At 39.4% G+C, this 16,203-nt stretch overlaps 2 protein-coding genes across 13 annotated transcripts in view; one reads left to right on the forward strand and one right to left on the reverse strand.

Annotated features, from left to right (window-relative positions):
- Macrod2 (mono-ADP ribosylhydrolase 2) overlaps nucleotides 1-16,203 on the forward strand; it is a 1,997,664-nt gene that overhangs the window by 261,544 nt on the left and 1,719,917 nt on the right. The gene's annotated exons all lie outside the window — the stretch shown is intronic.
- Flrt3 (fibronectin leucine rich transmembrane protein 3) lies at nucleotides 1,352-14,630 on the reverse strand. 2 transcript variants are annotated; one of them, NM_178382.4, is made up of 3 exons: nucleotides 14,400-14,630; nucleotides 6,415-6,613; nucleotides 1,352-4,905 (listed from the first exon to the last, which is right to left on the reverse strand). In NM_178382.4, the coding sequence occupies exon 3, from the start codon at nucleotides 4,858-4,860 to the stop codon at nucleotides 2,911-2,913; it is 1,950 nt and encodes a 649-aa protein (NP_848469.1). In that variant the 5' UTR covers nucleotides 4,861-4,905; nucleotides 6,415-6,613; nucleotides 14,400-14,630; the 3' UTR covers nucleotides 1,352-2,910. The 2 variants fall into 2 exon arrangements, with proteins under 2 accessions (NP_848469.1, NP_001165631.1); NM_001172160.1 differs by having other exon boundaries at nucleotides 5,862-6,613.

Consider the following 16,203-nt stretch of genomic DNA (forward strand, 5'->3'; position numbering starts at 1 on the left):
TGTTAAATATCACTATTGTTTTCAACAACAGATGAGCTTATTAAAATAATTCAGTGCTGGATGCTTTTTTCTAACACCTACCTTCTAAGTTGCTTTAGAACATCGACAGATCTCTAGGGATTCCTCCTGGAACTGTCCTGCTGCATGAAGCCATAAAATGTGCTTAAGTCAGAAACCGTGGTTAGGAAAGCATTGTTTTTCACTCGTTCCCCTGACCCAGGGGGATACTTTTAATAAGTCAGCCCTGCTGACAGGCAGAGAACACTGTTGTTTTTAATGGGGAGCTAGATTTGGTGTAGTCATTTCATGCAGTTACAAGTTACTGCATCTAAAAGCAATTTCTGACTTTTGTCAATATTTGGCAAGGAGGTGATCTTTTCTTTTAGTTTTACCAGGAAAAAACAGGGCCAACATTGCATTCAAGACATTGAGAATTCATGTATAATTAGGTAATCTCTTGCTTCAGAAGGTGAAGGCTTGAATCTAAGTAAATAGTGAATTTTTTATCTACTTGGTACTGTGTATATATTTTTTTATGTAGAACATGTTTGGAATTATTTTACATGAAATAATAAAATGGAGTGTAAAACATATATAAAATTTTTGTGCTTATCAAGTTTAAGTAATTGGAAAACAGTTGATATAATCCAGTTTTCACATTTTATAAGCCATAGGTTTATTGTGTCTTCATAAACTACCCAGTCCTTTATCTCTGACTTCAGCAGACCTGTACTCGAACCCCTCAAAACCTTGAGAAGCTAAGCCAAACTCCCTTTGGAAACCGTTTCTCATATTGTCAAACGTACTTTTCAGTCACTCATAGAAAACCCTCTGTAGCAGGAAGTGAAAAGGGAAATTGTTGGGTAACATTTTGAAGATGTCAAATAAGTAAGGTTTCTGAGTTGGTTATGGGTCTGTGTCAGTAGGGGAGAAGCCACGGTGTCTAGGAAGCCTCTGGGAACACGGTTTTTTTGAACATAACAGAACTAACAAAGAGAGCAGAATGCCGTGTAGCCTCTCAGCACATCTGAGCTGCACAATGACCCTGCACTGCTGTTTTAGTAGTCTACTCCATACATAGAGATAGCCACTGAACCACAAGCCTTTTAATTAGATAGTATACCTATTAAAGATGGATAACAGATTTCAAATATTTTGATGCCTTCTTACTCTCTTGAAAGGATATTTAAAACCATTTTTTTTTCCAAGACCACCTTTAAAGTGTTAGCTCAGACAATGGCAGCAGTGCTCCTGAGACAAAAACACTGAAACCACTCTAGAGTTTTTCATCTCCTGAGTGAATGTTTAGCCACAAAACATGGACTCTTTGAAGTAAAAAGGATACACAGTCTCAAGATGCCACATTTCTTTTATTTGTACCCAACTTTTATTTTTATGCCTAGAAAAATACATGGGGTTGTTTCGGACTCATGTGCTGGCAATTTTCTACTTTTAGTGATGGTAACATAGTCCCGAAAGCAAGCACAATTATTCTGTTTTTCTTAAGTTTTATTCAGCAATAAGACCATAATTTTTCATATTTAAGGAAGTATGAAAAATTTGTCGAATTTCAAAAGCTGAATACATGTAGCGTTGGATCAAGGCACATACAAGACTGGCCAAAGGGCGTACAGTGCACTTTGGTTTTTTTTTTTTTTTTTTTCCGTTGTTGAAAAAAAAAAAGTCATGGCAACAAAAAGTGGTATGGTTTTTAAACAAGTAATAGCTCACAATTCAGTAGGAAGCTGTAAAGAAATGTTACATTACAAGTCCATTATGTAATATCTGGAAACTGTGACAGTAACGGGCAGTATGCTCCACCATGGTGAAAGTAAATTGAATAGTTATGTACAGTGTTCAAGCATCTCATATAAGCCAGATCTAAATTTGATATCTAGTATTTATTTTTCTCTGAAATTCTCACTTACTTAAAGCACTACTTTCTCTAGATCTCTGAGAGGAATTGCTGATGGTTGTTCTCAGACATCCTTTATAATAAAAACATCATAAACACTAACAATTCTGTGTGTAGAATTCAACTTTTTCAAGAGCCTGGATGATCCAGGCAGAAACCAAGATGCAGTTCTAGTATATGTACTGGTTACACTACAGAAGTCTAAGTTGTCATGGTTTTTTTTTAAGTACACATACTCCCTGCACTTACATGATTCTTCTCACGAAGTCCTTTATTCTTGAAGCTCTGCTGACGGTGGCTTCGACAGCTGAAGCCTTCACATTGTCCTTATGCCAGCTGATGTATTCAGTTCAGAAACTATGCTTAACTTCCTTAAGGATATTTAATTTGCCTAGGGTAAAATGAGAGGTGCGGCAAGTTTGATACTGCCCGTTATGCCACAGATTTTGATTTATTGAATACCACTGGGATAATACAAATTTAACCATTGGAACATTATTTCATAACTAGTTTTTAAAATTTATTTTGTCATCCAGCCAGGTTTCTTTTTTTTTTTTCTTTTTACATTGTATTAATACCAAAGTGAAAAACGGCCTGTGCTTATACTACAAGGGTCTCATGTGAACGCAGTCCTGATTGTTCAACACAGCGGGAAAATTCACTTTCACAGTCAACAAGTCATCTTACTCAGTAGAACACAAAGTAAATGGTTTATAACTTCAATATCTGCAAGGAAAATACAGTACAAATTACTAAAAAATACTAAAATATAGAATTGTGTTCAGGCATCCCCACTACATCAACCGCAGCAGCAACCTGAAATCTGAAACTTTTAATAAAAAGTTCTTAAATATAAATTATATGGCAAATGTACAGTACATTGCTTCTCTCAGTCTCTTTTCCAGTGTTTTGCAGTAGAACAGAGTTCCTACCATCACCTTTCTTAGGTTTTTTAAAAAAAAACCCGGAACAGTCTGGTGTGGGACCTCCTTGCATCATGAGTGTGAGTGGTCCGAGTCTGGGATGCCACTGTCTCTGTAGCTCCGGTTACTACTGCTCTCACTGAGGTTGTTCTTGTACAGATTCATCCCATTCGGAGGAAATATGGTGTGTATTACAAACTCCTCCTTGGAGATGGGTTCATTGCTTATCGGTAGCATCTGGAAAGAAGTTTCCCTGATTTCCAGGATGGAGTTGTCTTTCTTAGTACCGGCTTCTGCATAGTCATCCTTTCTCCTCCGCCCTTTGCTGTACGCACAGTTCCGTGAAAACAGTGACCCGTTCCTATGCACATACCAACACACCAAAGCAAGGAGGGCGATGCTTACCAGGGCCACAGCCCCACCAATGATGGCAGCCAAAGGTAAATTTGGATTTTTGTAAGGTTCTTTCTCTTGCTCTCGATTGAGGGTGGTTGTGGGGTTGTACATTCGAAGAGGGGCAGTTTGGGTCTCAATACAAACAGGTGTTTCATCAAACAGGTAAAGGTTACTGGTTTCCATGGGAACCATGCATACTCTATAGGGTGATTCAGGTTCTAGGGCGGTGACCAAGTATTCACTGCGTTCTCCTGTTACGATTGTTTCTGTTATAGATCCAAAGGCTGGGCTATGGCCCAGTTTAAGCCAGCTGAGTCGCAGAGCAGTCATAGGCAGAGCAAGTCTCCAGGATATGTGGATTGTGTCAGGGGTGACAGATTTCACAGTAATTAAAATTGTTTTCCGTGAGGGGCTGCCTGTAGTTCGCTGATCCTTAATGAGCTTGGGGTTTTTAATATCTGGTTGTTTGGTCACAGGAGCTGGCCACTGTCCTTGAGCAGGATATGCTGTGTTGGGTATTGCAGTGGTTATCTGAATGGTGCTCACAATCCCACTGTCTTTACAATCAAACAGTTCTGCACTGAGGTCCTTGATAGCCATTCCACGGACCTTTTCTGGGGCTTGGCACATGAGCCCACGCACATTGACCTTCACCGGTAGCGACTGTAACCAGTCTCGTACCCATTTCATCTTGCATCCACAATACCAAGGATTGTTGCGAAGAATCAGTTGGGTTATATTGTCCAAATCATCAAAGATACCCTGAGGTAAATTGCTTAGGTTATTATTAGACATATCGAGTCGATACAGCTGCCTTAAATAAGAAAAAGCATTTGGGGGTACCCGGTTGATATGGTTGTCTTGAAGGTAAAGCTTCCTCAGGCTTGTGCCGGGAAGGTTCACTGGCGCTGCTGTCAAGGAATTCCTCACCAGGGACAGCTCTGTTAAGTTTACTAAGTTGAAGAAAACTTTGTCACCCAAACCATGGTTGTTCAACAAGTTTCCATCTAAAACCAGGCGTTTCAGGCTTGTGAGACCATGAAGTGATGGGGAAGAGATCGTTGATATGCGATTGTCATCCAGGCGTAATTCCTCAATAGTCCTGGGCAAGCCCCCCGGGATTGTGCTAAGGTGGTTACGGGACAGAAAAAGCAGCCGCAGATAGTTACTGTCTCGAAATGCTCCCTCTTCGATGCTAACAGCCGAGACTGAGTTATCATCCAAGTGTAACTCTTCCAGATACGGAATTTTCGAAAGTGAATCATAGGTGATAGTCCTTATGTTATTCTCTTGCAAATGTAACTCTTTGACATACTTTGGAAGGTTGGTAGGGAATTCATCTAAACTGTTGTGGTATAGGTATATTCTTTGTACTTTCAGCAAGTTCTTCAAATCGGAAGGAATCCCAACATTGTTTATTTGGTTGTTCTGAAGGTAGAGTGTTGTAGCATCCTCCGGAATTCCCACTGGAATGGATGTCAGAGAGCGATCGTTACAGTAAATGAAGCCTGCGTCACAGCGACATACAGATGGACAGGATTTAGCCACAACTGACAGAGGTGCCACTTGGAAGAACAGCCCAATTTTAGTCCCGATGAGGAAGAGGCTCCAGGCTGGGCTGATCATGGTCAGCAGTGTTGAGGTCTTTATTATAGCAGGTAGCTTCTGTTACTACAAGAGAGTGAGAAACAAGAAAAAACAATTAGGCCAGAATACTGAAGTGTCTTAAGAACAGATGTGGAAACGAAGATATCTATAACCAATTACAGTATATCAATTTTCAGAGAGGAGCACCCTGGGTTCATTGCTGTCTACCAACAAGCACATTCATATAATTTCTTTATCCTGAGTGTCTTTGGAATATACGTTAACATGTTTAAATCTACTTTATTTTAAAATGGTTAATATAATTAAATAGTCAAAATATTTTAAATTATTTATATCCAATTCAGATAGTCATGAAGCTTATCAAATTTCTAACTTTTAATATTTATAGAAACTTCTTAGAGGAATATATATGTGTGTGTGTGTGTGTGTGTGTGTGTGTGTGTGTGTATGCACATGCCAGTATTTTCTGTCTCCTTTGGCAAATATCATAAAATATAGAAATATGTAATGAAAAACATCTATGTTTTTACTCTCCTAGAATAGTTAGCTACACATCTCTTGAGTTCTTTAATCTCAGTAAAGCCAAGCATTTTCTTTGGTTATTAATATTATTTAATATTAATATTAGATATTGTTTGAAAGGCATTTCTGGGAAGAAAATAAGAAGGAATAGTTCACTTACTTTAGGGGAGGAATTGTAGAACTCATATGTGGAGTTGGTGAGAATGGAAAATTTCATTTTCTGCTAACCTTTTCTCCCTGTACCTATTTTGTCATACTTAGTGCTGCATGCTTTAGTAACTTGATCCAGACTTTGTTTTTTGTTTCAAAACATGTTTTAACAGTGAATTTATCAGTCTTCAAATTCTAAGCCAGAATGATTCAAGTTTTCCCATGGGCTAAAGAATTACAGATTGATGTAGGTATACTATGTGTTATTCTGTCTTCTGTAAGTCTAGGTATTAAGCAGCCTTTATAATTTTAGGCACGGAAATAAAATAGCTTAATATTTTTCCTACCTTATTGAACGATGTAAGAAATTTGGGTGACAGTCCAATGCACATATGTTACTTTCTTGGTGAGGGGCTGGGACTTTAAAACTCTTTAGTCCTTGGCAATGTTCTTCACTGTTTATTCAAGTAATTCTATGCCGCACACACCTTCGGATCAGGCTCGCTGCTGCCAATGAACATTCCAGCTGTAGTTCAGCATGGTGAGCAAGCTCATTAAAGTGGGGGCCAGAAACAATTCAGCCTCCAGTTACTATGTAGGACACATGGTTTCCTATTTGTTTTTTGTTTTTGTTTTCTCTTTCTGATAGTTTCAATGTGGTGGCTCTTTTTGTATAGCTTATTTCCCTCAGTTGAAACTGCCCTCTTTGAAATTCTTATTGGCTCTTCTGTGCAATGTGGTCAGAGATAGTAACTTCAGATCCTCATGAAGAAAGCCATTCATGATGCTAAGGCCTGTGTAGTAATAGGTTTTCCAGGCTGTTACCCCCTCCCTTTATTCCCATCCAGGATTATCCAAGTATAAACTCTGTACAGTAGCTACATCCTGAGGTGTGATTACCTGCTGTGAAATAGCTATTTCTTCTGCTTCTTGCTGCTTTCTCAGAATTTCTGTTTTAGTCCCCGGTCTACTGGAGTGGGTGGAGTCTCTTTTAAGAAGCAAAGGGCACAGTGCATGCAGTCTTCATGGAAAGAGAAGGAAGCACACTAAATTCCCTTTATATTTCTCGTCCTTAAAATGGGCCAGGACTGAGCACCTCCTGTGAAAGAAAGAAAACAAAAAGTAGCACTATTGACAGTAAAACCCAGCAAACCCAAGGGACTTCCTAAAGCGTTAACATCAATTAGTTCTTTGAGGCAATGCATTGTTCGTCATCCAGTGAAAGTGGTGGACCTACCTCTCTGTCTGTGTTTTCTACTTAACTATACAAGTCAAGTAGTAGCCAAAGATGAGATTGTCATCCAACTGATAACTCTCATTGTTAAGTGATTCTTATGACACACACTTGAGTTTAGACACAGAGGGAAAATTTCATTTAAGAAGCAGTAAGACCCTTTCAGGGCTTTCAAATTCAGGCTAATGTCTTAAAGTTCACTTTCTGGTGCCTGGGCATGCAGTGTTTTAAAAGAACATACCACAGCAATGAACAAATGCATGGGGAAGTTCTTGATAAAAAGGCACTGTAATTACTCTGAACTTCTGAACATGGCTCTCCAAATCACACGATCTACTATTTGAAGTGTGAAAAAGACATGGCTTTGCTGCTCCTCTTTTGATATTCCCAGAGCACAATTTGATGCTTGTATTTTCCTAGCTGAAGAATGCGGGCACCCTCACCTTCCTCCTGAGGGTATAGCAGGATTCACCAGCGAACTGGAAACTCTAGCACTCAAGTGGTTTCGCCCACATTTGTAGCATAGAAGTTCAAGTCATGGGACTTTTAAAAACTATTTTTAAAAAGGGAATAGTGCAATTTTCTTTTAGCACATTGAACTTGCCATTGTTTTGTTCCATCTCTTTTTAGAGGTACTGCAGAAGGAACAGGAACCCGAGGCAGCTGTCTTTCTCCAATTAAACACAAACATGCCAGTCCCCCAACAATTTGTAGTTTCATTCCTGAAAAATTACCTTAGGTGTGATTAAAACACACCAGTCACTGAGCTTGTGACTGCTTTGCCCATCATCCTGATAGAAGACACGCGAGGATGCTTAGGGAGTTGGACAGGGGATAAGTGTGAGCCTAGGTTACTCAGGATGCCCATTCAACACCTTCCATACAGATAGGAAGCAATGGGTATACGAGAATATTTGACCACAAGACTAAGGACTAAAGGAATCATCGCTTCTCTGCCAGTTACTACCTAGCATCCAACAAGGACAGCATCTGTTCCAGAATTTCCTGAGAGTGTATGTTAAGCAAGGCCACAATTGGCATTCCTAGCTTTTGTTGCAAAATTCCTATTTCTTTTAGCTTGTCACTAGACACTAATGCTGTCATAGACTACACTCATACTAAATGAACTTGAAAATGGCAGATACACATTTTTTTTTAAGCAACCAAAAATAGCAGTTGGCAAACACATAGAGCAGACTGGTGTGTGCTGCAAAGTGCCTGTAGTAGAAAGTTTAAATGGTTTATGTTTACTCTGAAGACTTTTTACATTACTACTGGATTTCAACAGTGTATTTGCTTACACAGTGTTGCCTTCTAAGAGTGGGAGAGTGGGAGAACCAAGTTGCTGAAATTATAACTCTAAAGTTACCTTTTCCGTAAACGTTTTCTCACCTTGAAAACCATCCAGCATATAAAATAACGTGGTCATTTCCAGGCAAGGGGACAATCTCTTCAGTTAACTTGCATTAGAAATCTAATTTCAAACTATTATGCTCCTAGCAAGTGAGAACGTGAGTTAAATGACCATTGGTCAAGTATTTCATATGCTCCAGGGGCATTGGTAAGGCAGGGCATACTTCAGAGGTCAGATGATGAACCCACTGAATGGGACTTGAAATGAGTGATTGTTCTGAGTCGGGACAAACCACAGTGTGATGTTTGCAATGAGAACTGAGGATAAAATTGCTTCAGTAGCTGCTTTAAAAAGAAAAACAGAGGAAAGAAAAATCTCAATTATATCTATTTTGCAGAACTGGGCTTTAAGAATATATGCATTGATTTTTCTCTCTCTTGTTTTTCTTTTTTAGGCAGAGATGGAATAAATGTTAATGTGAAAAACAAAGATTAATTAGATTAACCTGTTCTATTCACACTTTTGAAATTGCTAACACTGCTGTTTGATATTCAGTCTCAACGTTCACTGTTCATACAAGAGTGCAAACAGAGTGGACCGACAGAAAGCCTTAAGCCTCAATAAATCAAGAGGAAAATGCCATTCACTCCTTAAATTTCATTAAAACTCAAAGCAAAGGCACAGAAGTAAATGCCTTCTTAGAAGAGGGTAGTCTCACAAATGGACTCCCCGGTCAGAACTGTTCAGCTTATGACTACATCTTATATGCTTTTATAGCCTCTTCATATTTCAGACTATGGTTCTAAGTAGGGATTTTGGCATACCTAACATGATAATGGTCTCTCCATCACAAGCAATCCAACTTTGGTACCTACACTGGGTGTCTGGCTGGATCTCCATAGTCACAGGCATGCAGCTTGCAGTTAGGTACGAATGGCTAAAAGCAAGTCACTCTTGTCAATACTGTGGCCAGCCCCACAGCCCTGGCTTCAGAGTTCTCTCTCTGCGTGGGCTTGAAAAAGGCAGTCACTTCTGAACAAAAAGCAATCCATCCTCTAGAAAACGATTACTACTGGGGTAACTTGGGAAAAACATAAGCGGCGCCCTGGTACTTAGTGCCGTGTTCTATAATTCCTTTTAATGCAATCATGAAGTGTATCACACTTAAGCCTCAGCTAAGGGAAACGTACACTCACCTTACTGGTGAAATAGATTTTTAACGGGCATCTTTTGATTGCTTCTTTTCAAAATAATAATTTAAAAAATGCTTTTTAAAATGGTTTACAACCCCAACCAATTCTGGTCTCTAATTTATTTTTATAATATATCCAAGAAGCTATATGAGTAGATGAAGATGCTGTTCTCTGGAGGCACTTTATAAAACTAATAAATATTAATAAGTTGTTTCTCAATAGGACACTGACATGTAAATAAAATCAAGAACTCAATGCATGTACTTGTTTACGTGGTTTCTCCTCTTTCAGCAGACAAAGACTTTGAATGGGGACGTATTTTTTAGGTTTGGGGAATATAAGGTAGCTTAAAGTAAAGTTATATGGCATAATGATAACTTCCTAAATCTTAGATTTACAACCTTTTATTCAAGTTGATTTTCACTTAACTCGTTTGATCAATACTCTGTAAAGAAACTTTGCATGGAGTTAATTTTGTGAGATGTAAGTTCTGTTTTATTGATTTGCTTTCACAGAATGACTTCATAATGGCAGAAACTTTTTAAAAATATTAACATTAAAAATACTATGGCATTTAGAATTTGCACTCAAAATTTGTTGCGTCATGTACAAATCTTGATATTGAAGAAAACACATGCGTACTCAAATCTGTGTCTGTGCATGTTTTGAGCTAAATTGCAACATACACGAACAGCATCTAGCATGTTAGGGAAATAATTTACTTATGAAAATTGCTCACCAAATGAGCAATCTGTGAATATTGAGGTTCTGCTGCAACAAACAGCATCTCAAGTGAACTGTGTATGTCGTGAAACTGGAAAGCCGGATGGACTCCATCAGGTTAGTTAAGAGTGGTGGCAAAATGCTTTCCAAGCAGCCTGTCTGGTAGTTAGATTTTCCACGATCATCAGATTTCAGGAAGGCCCCAGTTCCTTTGTTTAATGCAGAAGTCCCTCCAGCTCTCCTCCCGAGAGTCAGGAAGTCTGCAGGGTCTGCAGAGAGGTGGAGAAGCAAAGTGTGCCTTTTTATACTAGGTTTCGTCCAGACTCTCCTCCAACACGAAGAAGGGTTTTTTTTTTTTTTTTTCGTTTATGGAAAACAGAAGGAAAAGTTCCAAAGCAAGAGGACTGCCCCACTGAGTTTGTTATAAACGAATCTTAATCCTGCGTTTGCTTCATCTCGTTTGTTGGTAAAGTGAAATCAAGCATCTTTAAGACAAAAGGATGGTGTGTTATCCTGTATCCCACCACAGGCTGTTCCTTTCAGGATATTCAAGCCAGACTAAATGGCTTAGAGACCTAAGACCTGGATGAGGAAGAGAACTACGGTGAGAGGAACTATGTGGCTCGGGGCTTGAGGCCCACGCTGGGCTTTAAGTTGATGCTGACTGTATTTGGGCAGCTGTAATGAAAGGTGTGCCTGCTTGTATTCAACTAGAACCGCTCTGACATTGCCAACCCAACCTCACTTTACATTTCTGGCCTTTAGAATTTCATGCATTATTTTGACAACTCTTATTTGAGTCACTTGTGTGACAGCCTCTGTCCCAGTTAGTGAGACCATCTAAAGAATATAAACTACAATGCTTTGTCATGGCTGTGTAAGGTAGGTATTGATTTAAAGTGGACGAGTAGGAAGAAAACCAGCATCACAGAAAGCTGGTCAATCCACACTCCAGTGGCACACTTTGGAAAGTGGTGCTTAACCAAATGTGGCCTGCCCTGCCGGGTTCTCTTCAAAGTTGCCACGGTAACTCATGCACAGAACAAAAGCTGTCATCGTCTCATCAAGTGAAAGCAATTTCTTACTCTCCTCCTTGAGCAGACGAATACCTGGAAAGAGCTTTTCATACATCCCTGACACTTGATTTTAGGGTGGGAACGAGATTATGCATATGCAAAGCATGGAGACATGTTACTTATTGGCTAAATTGTATTTTAAGCCTTGTTCCTTAACATATACTCTGGATTTGTGCTAATGGTTAAAACTCCCTCTTCTGCAGTATAATATAGATTTCAAAACTGTCAAGATTATTGTGATGTTTATACAAATTTAGTGATGTTGATCTGCATTTTGAAAGTGCTTTTTGAAAGGAATATACCTATTTTGGTTTTTAAAAAGGAAGGATTCTTTTCCAGAAAACAGTTTACCAGCCAGCCATCTCTTGGTTGGAAACTGGTTTGTTGACTTTGAGAAAGTCTGAAGCGGTGGAGGTGTTAGAAGAAGCAGGAACATTCCTTTCCTGCTCCGGAGGGAGAGAGACCGCCATTCTGCCTCTGCCGGCTGATACTGCTGAGAGATTTACTGTTGAGTTTTGCCCGCTGGGGGGTGGTACACTCTACCAGAACACTGCTTGCAGAAGCCGCAAGTCAGATGTTGGCTGCTGCTGGCCAGTTTTTCCCTGGTTTAATTACAACAAAGCCTCCCGTTGAGAAGAACAGTGAAGGCCTCTGGGGCAAAAGGTGGGGGTTGGAGGGGTGGGGACCTAGGGGAGGGGGAGGAGGAATCAAAGCTTTTGAAAAATTCACCAAATCCTATTTCCCTCCTTGACTTCATTTACGGTTCTCTTCATTGACATGAAACAACTATTTATAATGCCTTTTACTGAACTGGAATGAAAACGAGAATGCAGAAAAGGGTTTATACAGAATTTTTAATTTAGCTTTAGGTTTTGCCATTAATCACATTCTTTGTTAACTAGCCCACCCACCTTTCAAAGGGAGGAGGGCTGAGACCGACTGAAATGGCAACTCTATGCTACATATTTTTAAATGACTAGATTCATATGAACGTTGGACTATCATAACTAAAATTCAAGGAAGAAACATTCATATCATTTTAAAATAAGGCATACTCCCAGCCACTAACATTTGTTGGGTTTAAAACTGTTCGAAATAATCCAGAAAATGGCCAGTAATCTTGGCCTTGGGATGTGTGGCCAAGAAAAGCACAGGGGAGAATCTGCATTGCTTGTGCTTGCCTGTTTCAAACTGATAATTGTATTTTTCATCTGGAGGGACTGACTGTTCATTAGGGTCTTCTGTCCCTAGGCAGGAGCCTCTGAGTATAATTGGAGTTTCTATTTGATTGGGCAATATAGCCAGAGAAGAAACTGGGGTAAAGATAATTAATAGCTCACTAACAAAGTCTGACAGCCACAAGATTTCAACCAAATTTATTTCACACCGCTTCATTTAGCTCTGAAAAAGTTTTGATAGAATCGGAGGCTCCTTAATTAACACTTGAAAGCAAAAGAAACATAGCTTCTATTAGCTGCCACATTTAGTTATGACAAATTTCCTGTTTTGTTTTGTAATTTTTGTTTTAAAAAAAACACCTTTATTTGCTGTTATCTCATAAACATCAGATTCAGGAATTGTTTAATTGGGCATTTTGAACCTAACCAGAATCGATTTTCAAAAGGGTATGCAGAGAAAAAAAAAGAGCCCAATTAATAACTGATTGATGCCACTATTAGAATACCCTATTAATGAATTCACTGTGTTTATTCATTTGCTAATATAGTTTCTCACCCTTGGGAGTTTTCTAGTAAAACAATAAACTGGTATTTCTTGTTCTTTAGTTGAACACATGTAATGACATTTTTAACCCTTTTCCTCATTTTAGGCTGATAAGTATATATATATATGCATACACATATACGTGAAGCTAAGTGATAACCAGCCTTTGCACAGTCATACCATTATGCTTGTTGATATTTGTAGTGATAATAATATGTTATGGCACTTTAAAAGAATTACCTTCTTTGCTCATTTCCAAAGAGATGGGTGTCAGTCACCTGTCACTCTGAGTCAAGCCTAAGTGATCGTAGCCTGGGAGCTGACAGGTTCATCCTTCTGTTTATACTGGTTAGGGTATTCTTACACAGTTAAGGATGAATAAAGGAATAGCCACAGCTGAAGCACTTTTCATGGCTTTGACCATGTTGTTTCATCCCAATAACACAGCAAATATGTGCATTTTGAAGCATAGATTTATTGAGAACAATCAAAATAATTATTAAAAACCATTTGATTTTGTAATTTGGAAAACACCAACATTTTCCATCTCCTTTTCATTCTAAATAAGTAATAAACCCGCTCCCAATGTTGAGAAAAGATGGGCCTGTTGCACTCTTTACCTTTATGCAACCATTTTGTTTCAGACATAATTTACTGAAAAACATTTTTTTTAATTAGATACACTTAAATACCTTTTGGAAGCTTTGTGGTCTAACGCATTTGTATCAATACAATATTTTTCACTGTGTGTTGCAAGTGAAGGGACACTCTGCCTTTGCCATTTGATGAGGCTTCCCTCCCCTGTTCCCCTCACTGCATACATCAAGCACGGCTTCCAGGGTGAGCTTTGTTAGTTTTTCTGAGTGGACTACCCAGTTACTATGCTAGTCACATTCTACACTCGCCCAAGCGATAGGCTTTGACAGTCTCCTGGACTGGGAATATGGTTTGGCCCGGAGATTCTGAGTTGGATTTACTAGTTGAGATTCCCGAGCCCGGAATGCCTGAAGGAGCTGGGGCCGGATAAGCAGTGCAAGCTTTCAAATCTAGGTGTAGCTGTTAATCCTCTACAGAGGCATCCCAGTCTCCCAGCGCAGCTTTGCTGGCGGCGAGCAAGATGTATGCTTTTCATGTACTGCGTACTCATGGGCTGAGGGGTTATTGATTTCTTTCACAGTTATAGAAACAGCGATAGGTGATCATACCACACATACAGTACACACCAAGTTAGCGACCTTTCGCTTTTGTAGCCGAGAAAAATCTGCCTCTCCTATCTCAAACACTCAACTTTCCAACTGCAGTTTTCCGTGAAGCTCTGCGCGGATAGAAATTGCTTGAAACAGAGAGGAGCTATTTATTATTTTTAAAAATGATTTAAGTCTGTAAGAAACTTATAACATTCGGCTATTTTGTAAGACTTTCCCTAGAGCTGGCTTGCACGCACATCTTTGACCCGTCCTGCTGACAGAGCAAACGTGGCTACTTGGATCCCTCATGGAACCAAGCTAGTCATTTCCTTCTAGAGAGTAAGAGCAAGCGAAGTTTCTGGGACAATTATGAGAAAAAGCATGGAAAACACTTACCAGGAAGACGAGGAAAAAGCAATCCTTTATACCCTGCTGCTACAGCTGTAATTCCATTGCCTGTGAGTTGAAGTAAAAACCCTCCCCCGTCTCCGGAGCGCGGCATCCAGTGCACACAAAGCCACGGCAGCTGCAGCCTGAGCGGTCCTGCTTCAGATCACTCCTGCGCTGAGGACTGCGCGCGAGAGCATCCAGTTGACTGCGCGCAGCCCACCTCCAAGTCTGAAGTTTAAAGCTTCACCTCGCAGTGGTTGAGGAAGGGGGTGATGTCATAGGTGGGCAGGACTTAGCCCAGCTCTTGTTCAGTGAGGTAACTGGATAATCAGACAGATGAGCTTTGCCAACGCTAGAGGGGGTGAGAGAAGCCGAAATGAGCCTTTCAGTTTGCCAAAGCTGAGATGCCATTTGGTTTGTAGGCAGCAACTCTGGAATCTCCGCGCTCCCTAAAGTTTACTACTGCAAGGTAGTGATAGCACACTCAGAAAAACACAAGCACGCTAGGAGAATATTTATAAGATCACAATAGAGAAACAGGTGTCTGATGCTCAAGCCATCTGTACCAAAAATAAGTTAACAAAAGTCAGATTATTTTTATTACATTAAAATCGTAACTGTGGAGAACAGAGGATGGCAATCCCAACTAATATTGATTTGGCAAATGAGAAAGCAGGGTCAAATGGTGATTTACTTAGGAGAAGGGAGAAAATGGAAGAACAGTGAAAAATATTGAAGAAAGCAGTCTTATTGGGAAGTAGAAAGGTTTTTTTTTCCACATGCATTTTCACATAATGAAGACTGTTTTATGTACTACTAGAGAGACCACCTACATGTGTGCATAAGGGTATACCTCTACTTCAGAACTAGGAAGATACAATCACTCATATTTATCAGTCTTCCCTAAAATTAAAAGGGTTGAGCCTAACTACATTCTTTTTTATTATTATTATTATGGTTTTTGCTGCCACGAGCATGGCTGCAGTCATCAATATCTTAAAATATCTGTTAGAAATGGTTCTTCCAGGTTTAAATCATTTTAATTTGCGTACATGAATAAATAGTGACAGTTGCAAGACACTAAGATTTCTCTGCCTAATTAACAGGATTCCAAGACTTTAATTTCCAGGTATAATTTTATCATCAGTTTTCTGTTATTTGGACTTGTAAGTTTTCTCCTAAGTAAGTGAATTTAAGTGACGAATCTTGTTTCTATATTTACCCAAATAGCAATCTCCTTTCCCTTCTTTCTTTGCTTGATTCTAACAAGCTCATGACTTTATCCTTTCTAGGAAATGGTCTGTTTGTCTCTGAAGGCTAGTTGTCTGTCTTAGGAGTACATGGCTATTCTCTCCGTTAGCTTCACGTGGTTCCTAACTTGAGTTTGGCAGCTGTTTGACCTTTAGAACTCCCCTCTGAGAATGGGTGCTCTCAGGAGTGGAAGGTGACCCCTCGATAAGAGATGTTCCGACACCTATTGTTCTATGCTTGCTCTCTTGCTGACTTCTGAGGAATGGCCCACTGAATGAAAGTAGGACTTTAGCATGTTAACATCTATTGAAAAGCCAATTTCTCAGAAGTCTTCAGTAGTGCAGGTTAAACTGAGAGGTGGCCGTAGATTTTTGATGGAAAAAGTAGGTGTAACTGATAACCTCTCAGGAAAGGATAGGAGTGATTTCAGTTACTGAAAATCAAACACCTGGATTAAATTATTGTTTGAAATAATTCTTTCTAGAAACCATTTTCAGATGAGAGTTGATTCTATTTTAAAAGGAAAAATTTGCCTGACCAAATTCCTGTGGGCTTATAT

This window comes from Mus musculus, chromosome 2 (assembly GCF_000001635.26).
Source record: "Mus musculus strain C57BL/6J chromosome 2, GRCm38.p6 C57BL/6J".
NCBI lineage: Eukaryota > Metazoa > Chordata > Mammalia > Rodentia > Muridae > Mus > Mus musculus.